General features: G+C 41.4%; 1 protein-coding gene across 10 annotated transcripts in view; it reads right to left on the bottom strand.

The window, feature by feature from the left end:
• Window positions 1-8,967, bottom strand: part of SBNO1 (strawberry notch homolog 1) — a 61,223-nt gene that overhangs the window by 41,334 nt on the left and 10,922 nt on the right. For 6 of the 10 annotated variants that reach the window (XM_032243418.1, XM_032243408.1, XM_032243382.1 and 3 more), the window contains 4 exons: window positions 6,337-6,439; window positions 4,151-4,311; window positions 2,193-2,326; window positions 1,612-1,702 (listed from right to left, as the gene is read on the bottom strand). In XM_032243418.1, coding sequence (XP_032099309.1) covers window positions 1,612-1,702; window positions 2,193-2,326; window positions 4,151-4,311; window positions 6,337-6,439 — 489 coding nt within the window. The remainder of the gene's footprint in view (window positions 1-1,611; window positions 1,703-2,192; window positions 2,327-4,150; window positions 4,312-6,336; window positions 6,440-8,967) is intronic. The other 4 variants (XM_032243427.1, XM_032243398.1, XM_032243391.1 and 1 more) reach the window with 1 other exon arrangement.

Below are 8,967 nucleotides of genomic sequence, written 5' to 3' on the forward strand. Positions count from 1 at the left end.
TGGCTCACACCTGTAGTCCCAGCACTTTGGGAGGCCAAGGCAGGCGGCTCACGAGGTCAAGAGATCGAGACCATCCTGGCCAACATGGTGAAACCCTGTCTCTAGTAAAAATACAAAAAAAAAAAAATTAGCTGGGTGTGGTGGTGCACGCCTGTAATCCCAGCTACTCAGGAGGCTGAGGCAGGAGAATTGCTTGAACCTGGGAGGTGGAGGTCGCAGTGAGCCAAGGTTGCGCCACTGCACTCCAGCCCGGTGACAGAGTGAGACTCTGTCTCAAAAAAAAAAAAAAAAAAAAAAGAATTGAGTAATTATTAATGTGCCCTTCTAATACTACTCTGAATTAAAAAAACATTTCTAGGTGCCAGTTACATGCTTTTAGTTCTGAAATGCATAAAGTCATTCGAGACACCAGTACTTTATAGCTACAAATCCATCCAGTAAAACCCATCCTAACAAGCCACTGATGAGCAGGGCAACACTGAATTCAACTTAGGACTCACATGGGAAGTAGATTTACAGTTACCTATTTCCAAATAATTACTAGCGGGGCACTTCCAGGAACCATATCAGTCTATTTTAACCTTGTAACACCAACAATTGGTTCATGTATAGTAGGTCAAGAAAGATTTGCTAAATGAATTTTAACACTTTTTTTTTTTTTTTTTTGAGATGGAGTCTCGCTCTGTCGCCCAGGCTGCAGTACAGTGGGACAATCTGAGCTCACTGCAACTTCTGCCTTTCGGGTTCAAGCAATTCTCCTAACTCAGCCTCCAGAGTAGCTAGGATTACGGGCGCACACCACCACGCCTAGCTCATTTTTGTATTTTTAGTAGAAACAGGGTTTCAATATCTTGGCCAGGCTGGTCTTGAACTGCTGACCTCACGATCCACCCACCTCAGCCTCCACAAAGTGCTGGGATTACAGGCGTAAGCCACAGCACCCAGCCTTAATTTTTGTTATTTTTAGTAGAGACAGGGTTTCATCATGTTGGTCAGGCTGGTCTCAAACTCCTGATCTCAGGTGATCCACCTGCCTGTGCCTCCTAACATGCTGGGATTACAGGCATGAGCCACCATGTCCAGTACTGAACCTTAACATTCTGAAACACACTAGCATACATTTTCTTTCACCTTACAAAATTGTGTTCATGTGAGAAGAGGTACGGGTAACTCAAGTCTATTAGCTGTACAAATACAAATACCAGTCTGCCCAAGCCATAACTACCTACACCACACAGGATTTGGTGAACTATAGTGCAAGGTATGCCACCTATCTACACTGCATCTTTATGGCACGTAAACTTTCAAAAGAAAGACAAAAATAGCACTGATTATTGAGAGAATCAACTGGTGTGCACTGTACACCTATAGCACATCTCAATTTGGAGTGGTCATTTATACTGCTCAACAGCCACATGTCATGAATGGTTACTGCTTGTCACAGTGCTTAGCACACAGGAATCCACAAACCAAAAAGTGGCTGCACTCACTATGCTTTTTGTGGAGTAACATAAAAACCATACAAAGTTGTCCAAAGTTTTCCCTTATATAGATATCTCATAGTTGAGTCAATATTTACTGAATAACCAACTGAATAAAAAGCTTTCATACCTTATTTAATGAATGAACCAAAATGTTTTTTGCTCCAATATCCCTTAAATCTCTTTCAGCATCATATTTTAAATCATTTGAAACACTAAACCTGCCAAAATAAAAAAAGCACAAATTAAATACAAATTATGTAATTATGGAATTCAGGAATAAAGAAAGCCTGGTCGTGACACTTAAAACAAAAAATAAAAAAAACCCTACTCATTAAAACTCATCTCAAAAATCAGGCACGGTGGCTCATGCCTGTAATCCCAGCACTTAGGGAGGCTGAGGCGGGTGGATCACAAGGTCAGGAGATTGAGACCAACCTGGCTAACATGGTGAAACCCCGTCTCCACTAAAAATACAAAAAATTAGCTGGGCATGGTGGTGCGCACCTGTAGTCCCAGCTACTCAGGAGGCTGAGGCAGGAGAATCACTTGAGCCCCAGAGGTAGAGGCTGCAGTGAGCCATGAATGTGCCATTGCACTCCAGCCTGGGTGACAGAGATCTGTCTTGATCAGGAGGGGGAATCTCATCCCCATATGCTAAAGTAATTATTCACTAATAAAAGCTTCTGAGGCCAATTTTTAAACACTTACCACAATGCTCGTTTTCTACTCAACAAATAATTTTCATAGATGATTCCTGCTATCGTTCTTCCTTTTCCTACACCAGCACCATCACCTATTAAGAAGCCAGCACGATCTCCATTAGGTAGAAAAGTTTCATGTTGCTGAAAAACAAAAGGCTGGTAATTAATATAATCCTTTAGGTATTTTAGTGATCAATCTTTCATACACTATTTTACAAATATATTGATGTTATCTGTTTTTTGTTTTGTATACATATTTTGTAACATTATTTATTTTTACTTAAAGTTCATGCAGTTTGGCTTTTAATGTGGCTACTTTCTACATATTTACTATATATATATATATATATGCACACACATATATATATATATATATATATTTTTTTTTTTTTTTCTTTTTTGAGACGGAGTTTCGCTCGTTACCCAGGCTGGAGTGCAATGGCGGGATCTCGGCTCACCGCAACCTCCGCCTCCTGGGTTCAGGCAATTCTCCTGCCTCAGCCTCCTGAGTAGCTGGGATTACAGGCATGCGTCACCATGCCCAGCTGATTTTTTGTAGTTTTAGTAGACACGGGGTTTCACCATGTTGACCAGGATGGTCTTGATCTTTTGACCTCGTGATCCACCCGCCTCGGCCTCCCAAAGTGCTGGGATTACAGGCTTGAGCCACCGCGCCCGGCCATATTTACTATATATTATCTCCTGCTACTCTCCCAAGTACCAGGTAACTAAAGTTAACAAATTGGTGAGGAGCCCACCATACATACCCCTATCAACACTTGCAGAATCAAATAGGAAGTTTTTTTGTTTTCTTTTTGACAGAGTCTCACTCTGTCGTCCAGGCTGGAGTGCAGTAGCACTATCTCGGTTCACTGCAACCTCCACCTCCTGCGTTCAAGTGATTCTCCTGCCTCAGCTTCCTGAGTAGCTGGGACTACAGGCGTGCACCACCACGCCCAGCTAATTTTTCTATTTTTAGTAGAGACAGAGTTTCATCATGTTGGCCAGGCTGATCTCAAACTCCTGACCTCAGGGTGATCCATCTGCCTCAGCTTCCCAAAGTGCTGGGATTACAGGCATGAGCCACCATGCCAAGCCAAATTAAACGTTTTACATCACACAAAATATAAAGTTAAATGCCTATTTTGGTTATTACTTATTTTACAGATACAGAGTATGATTGAAATCATTTCAAGACCACAGTTTAACTCTATCTCACATCGTTTTAAAAGCCCACACAACACCTCACAGTCCAATAATATGACAGTTTATACAATCATCCCCCAACAATGTGGATGCTCAAATCTTTTCCAGCTGGGGGGAACAAAAGGTATAACAAATATCCTTCTGCATATGTTCCAACAGTTCTAGGGAGCACACTCCTAGGAATGGACATATACACACACACATATACATATATCTAACTTTTTTTTTTTTGAGAAAGAGTCTCATTCCTATCACCCAGGCTGGAGTGACAAGATCATGGCTCATTACAGCCTCAACTTCCCAAGCTGAAGTGATTCTCCTACCTCAGCCTCTCAAGAAACTGGAACTATAGGCCCACACCACTACACCCAGCTAATTTTTTGTATTTTTAGTAGAGATGGTGTTTCACCATGTTACCATCTTAAATTCCTGGCCTCAAGCAATCTGCCCATCTCAGCCTCTCCAAGTGCTGGGATTGCAGATATGAGCCACCGTGCCCAGCCAATGTACACATTTTTAATTTTAATAGATAGTCCCAGTAAATTCCAAGAAAGTTATTACATTTGTCATTTCCACTAGAAATACACTATCTGTGTCTCTGCTACACTTCTAAATTTAGTTTTCCAAGATGTAAAACGTTCATAAAAATCACATTTACAAGCTTTTCATGCAAGGAAAAATTACCTTTAGATTGAAACAACTGTTATCTAGAATAGGATTAAATAATAATTACATTAATTATGAAATATTATTGCTTACCTGGGCTGCATATGTAATTGCCTCAAGCTGTAATGCTGATAACCAGCCATTATCAATGGTTTCCTCAGAAATCGATGTTTTGTACCAAACATCAGGAGGAGTAACACTGGATAAAGAGCTAGTTTCCACTACAGCATCTGGGTGACGTAGGCCAATTTTTACTAAATAAAAATTTAAAAATAATTATTGCAAGTAATAACATTGCTAGTTTCATTACCGGCTACTGCAATATTTTTCCTATGACAAAACTAGAAAGTATTCACTCTGGGCTTCTATAAAAAGTCACTGATGATAAATTACTATCCATATTTGACTAAAATGATTTATAAACTACATATGGTTAAAAGAGACTTGGGCCAGACAGGTGGCTCATGCTGGTAATCCCAGCACTCTGGGAGGCCGAGGTGGAGGGACCACTTGAGGTCAGGCGTTCGAGACCAACCTGGCCAACACAGCAAAACCCTGTCTCTATTAAAAATACAAAAATTAGTTGGGCATGTTGGTACATGCCTATAATTCCAGCTTACTCAGGAGGCTGAGGCATGAGAATCGCCTGAACCCAGGAGGCAAGAGGTTGCAGTGAGCCGAGATTGCGCCACTGCACTCCAGCCTAGGAGACAGAGCAAGACTCCGCCTCAAGAAAAAAATAAAACAACCAAGTCTCCCAAATATACAACATGAATATACTAAAGTAATGATCTGGAAGCTTTTTCTGTAAAGGATAAGAGAATGATTTTGCCTTTTTAGGCCATTCTGTCTCGTATAACTACTTAACATTGCTGTTACAGTGTCAATGCAGCCACAGAATAAATAAATCAATTAATATGTCTACTTTCCAATAAAACTATTTACTATAAAAGAGGGTGTGGTCCAGATTCAGTTTGCTGTCCTCTGGCTTAAAGCACCATAAACTCTTTTTTTTTTTTTTTTTTTTTTTTTTGAGAGGGAATCTTGCTCTGTCACCAGGCTGGAGTACAGTTGCGCTATCTCAGCTCACTGTAACCTCTGCCTGCCAGGTTCAAGCAATTCTCCTGCCGCAGCCTCCCTAGTAGCTGGGACTACATGCATAAGCCACCACGCCCAGCTAGTTTTTGTATTTTTAGTAGAGATGGGATTTCACCATGTTAGCCAGGATGGTCTCGATCTCTTGACCTTGTGATCCACCCACCTCAGCCTCCCAGAGTGCTGGGATTACAGGCATGAGCAACCATGTCCAGCCCCAACTCTTTCAATCTGTTTGCAAAATGATTATTAGTTATGGGAGAAAGAAAACAGAAGTTCAGCTAGGCCCCCTAAAACTCATTATACATGACCAGAAAAGAATGATGGAATCTTGGAGTCTATCAGTAGTTGATAAAAAGAGAATTACAATTCAAGTCAAATAGTATTATTAGTGGCTTTCTTTTTTTTTTTGAGATGGAGTCTCAATCTGCAGCCCAGGCTAGCATGCAGTGGCATGATCTCGGCTCACTGCAACCTCTGCCTCCTGGATTCAAGGGATTCTCCTGCCTCAGCCTCCCGAGTAGCTGGGATTACAGGCATGTGCTACCACGCCCGGCTAATTTTTTTTGTATTTTTAGTAGAGACATGGTTTCACAGGTTGCCAGGTTGGTCTCGAACTCCCGACCTCGTGATCCACCACACCTGGCCTATTACTGGCTTTTTACAGAAACCAGTACTACGTGAAAGACAAATTCTAGACACAGATTTGTTTCCTATAATAAAAAAGTGAAAATATTATGCAAATACTAAAAACCTAATTTTCGACTTCATATAGTGGCTGCAAAAAACAAAAATCATGGTTATACAAAAGGGAGAAACAAAGTTAATTAAAAACTATAGAATTGAAATAGCACAAATCATTTTTATAATTTCAATGTTTTTACAATTTTAGACAAGCTATATATAATATAAATATGTATCATAGCTTTATACATCTCTACAATTAGCTTTGATATTTATAATCACTACTCCTATGAACAAAATTAACTTAAAATAAAATCCAAGGTTCTTTAGTTTGAATTTTAAAAGACTTTGACCAAAAACAAGGTTCTAATTTACATGGAAAAAAACAATAAAACAAAGCAACACAAAAAGAACCAAACAAAAAATAAAAAATAAAACACAAAAATAAAAAATAAAAAAAAAACTTTGATGTAAGTATTTGACAAATCCCAAAGACTTACATTTTATTGGCATGTACTCTGCATAGGTTTCTGCATGACCCATTTCTTCTTCGTCTTCTTCCTCTGGTTCGTCATCTTCTTTTATAACAGGGACCTTCTGCAACTTAGAAAGACCACAAGAGCACCATCAATCCCAAATCCAGGGACAAAACACCCAGCCAACACACAGGAAAACTCTCCTGTAGGAACGCCTACCATCTTCCATTATGGAAATACAATGTGCCACCCCAATAATCCCTAAAATCTGGGCCATGCTTCGTGGCTTTCCTGCTTCTCTGATAATGAGCACAGACAAGGACCTACACTGTCCCGTACCCACACATGGGTCACCACAGGGCTCCACGTCCTTCTAGCCGCCATCATCTTTAGCTACTTTCCCCTTCAATGCTGCCTACCAACCCTCCTTGATGCCCAGAACTCTCTCTGCACTCAGACCGTGCCTTCATTTTAGTTTCAGGCAAAAGAGGAAGCACTGTGGCTGGCTCTTCATAGTGCCAGAACTGGAGTGAACCCCAGCAAAGGTGCCTCTCAGCACCACATCCCACCTTTTTCTCAGTTCACTTCCACTTGTCTACTTTTCTACATATTCTAATACCAAAACCCCAGAAGACTGGAGTTTAAAGGCTCTTATGAAGAACAGAAAATTTACTTCAGACTTCTGTGTCTCCACAGGAGCAATTGTGATCATATGTAAGATGGCCATATAACTTATTCTCCAAACCTTGGCACATCTGAGTTGGGGCACTACTAGAAATCACACTGAGAAAACAGGAGTAAACCCAGACTGTCCTTGACAAACCAACTATGGTCACCATAGTTATGCTTTCCTTTTCTTCCTCTATAGGATCTTAAAGGAATTTTTATTACCAGTTCAATCATTAGGAAACTGTTTATTAAAGTGTACTTGTTCAGGGAAGAATATATTGAAAAAAACAAACCAACAACAAAAAAAAAACTATTGTGAAACTCAGTATACCAAATAGGTGGGATATAACCATCCAATCAACATTAATTAATCCATGGAGTCTTTAGATAAAATCTAAGAACTTCAAATGTTCTCAGAAATTTTGCTAAAATAACACCCAATTTCAGAAATTCGAGGCAAAATAGGTCTGGTCAAAGAAAGAGATCTGAATCCCAAATACGCTGTTATTTAATTGTGTCATCTGTTATTTAATTTAGGCAAATTACATAAACTCTGGGTCCTCTCCACCTCCACCTTCTCACCCTGTCTTCTCTTATAAAATAGGAATGAATTACATGCTAAGATAATCAACCTCCTTTCTCCCACCATCTTTTATTCCCCTACCTAGAGTTTTTAAAAATCACCAGGGGCCGGGCGCGGTGGCTCACGCCTGTAATCCCAGCACTTTGGGAGGCCGAGGCGGGTGGATCACGAGGTCAAGAGATCGAGACCATCCTGGTCAACAGGGTGAAACCTCGTCTCTACTAAAAATACAAAAAAATCAGCTGGGCATGGTGGCGCATGCCTGTAATCCCAGCTACTCAGGAGGCTGAGGCAGGAGAATTGCCTGAACCCAGGAGGCGGAGGTTGCGGTGAGCCAAGATCGCGCCATTGCACTCCAGCCTGGGTAACAAGAGCGAAACTCCGTCTCAAAAAGAAAAAAAAAAAAAAAAAATCACCAGGGGTAGCTGGGCACAGTATCTCACACCTGTAATCCCAACACTTTGGGAGGCCAAGGCAGGTGGATCACTTGAGGTCAGGAGTTCGAGACCAGCCTCGCCAACATGGCAAAACCCTCTCTACTAAAAATAGAAAAATTAGCTGGGCGTGGTGGCGGGCGCCTGTAATCCCAGCTACTCAGGAGGCTGAGGCAGGAGAATTGCTTGAACCTGGGAAGCGGAGGATGCAGTGAGCCAAGATCGCACCATTGCACTCCAGCCTGGGCAACAAGAGCAAAACTCCTTCTCAAAATAATAATAATAATAATCTGAGGCAGGAGAATCACTTGAACCTAGGAGGCAGAAGTTGCAGTGAGCTAAGATCGCGCCACTGCCCTCCAGCCCGGCCTATACGGCAAAACTCTGTGTCAAACACACACACACACCACACACACACCCACACCCACACCCACACACACACACACACACACACACACACACACACACACAAATTTGTCAACTAGTTTGGTTCACGGGCTACCAGCGGGCAGTCTCTCTGAGGTGTTACTTAAGTGCTAGGCCAATAAAATACTTTTGGTATCTAATAGGCTGAAACGGAAACATGAGAACCACCTAAAACATTTCTTCAAGAAATATGCATTCTTAGTTTCCAAAAAATCACCTTCCAAGTGCTGTTGGTAGACAATCACTAAATAAACTGGGTACCGACAGTAGCACTTGTTCTCCTGGTCCCCATTCAAAACCTCAGCTACAGTTTGCTGTACTGTCTCCAATTCCATATTCCAGAACCAAGTCTCAAAAGTTTTTTGGTGCCAGGCGCGGTGGCTCATGCCCATAATCCCAGCACTTTGGGATGCCGAGGCGGACGGATCACGAGATCAAGAGATTGGGACCCTCTTGACCAATATGGTGAAACCCCGTCTCTACCAAAAAATACAAAAATTAGCTAGGTGTGGTGGCGTGCGCCTGTAGTCCCAGCTACTTGGG

This window comes from Sapajus apella, unplaced genomic scaffold, assembly GCF_009761245.1.
Source record: "Sapajus apella isolate SASKATOON/1434 unplaced genomic scaffold, GSC_monkey_1.0 scaffold2, whole genome shotgun sequence".
Lineage (NCBI taxonomy): Eukaryota > Metazoa > Chordata > Mammalia > Primates > Cebidae > Sapajus > Sapajus apella.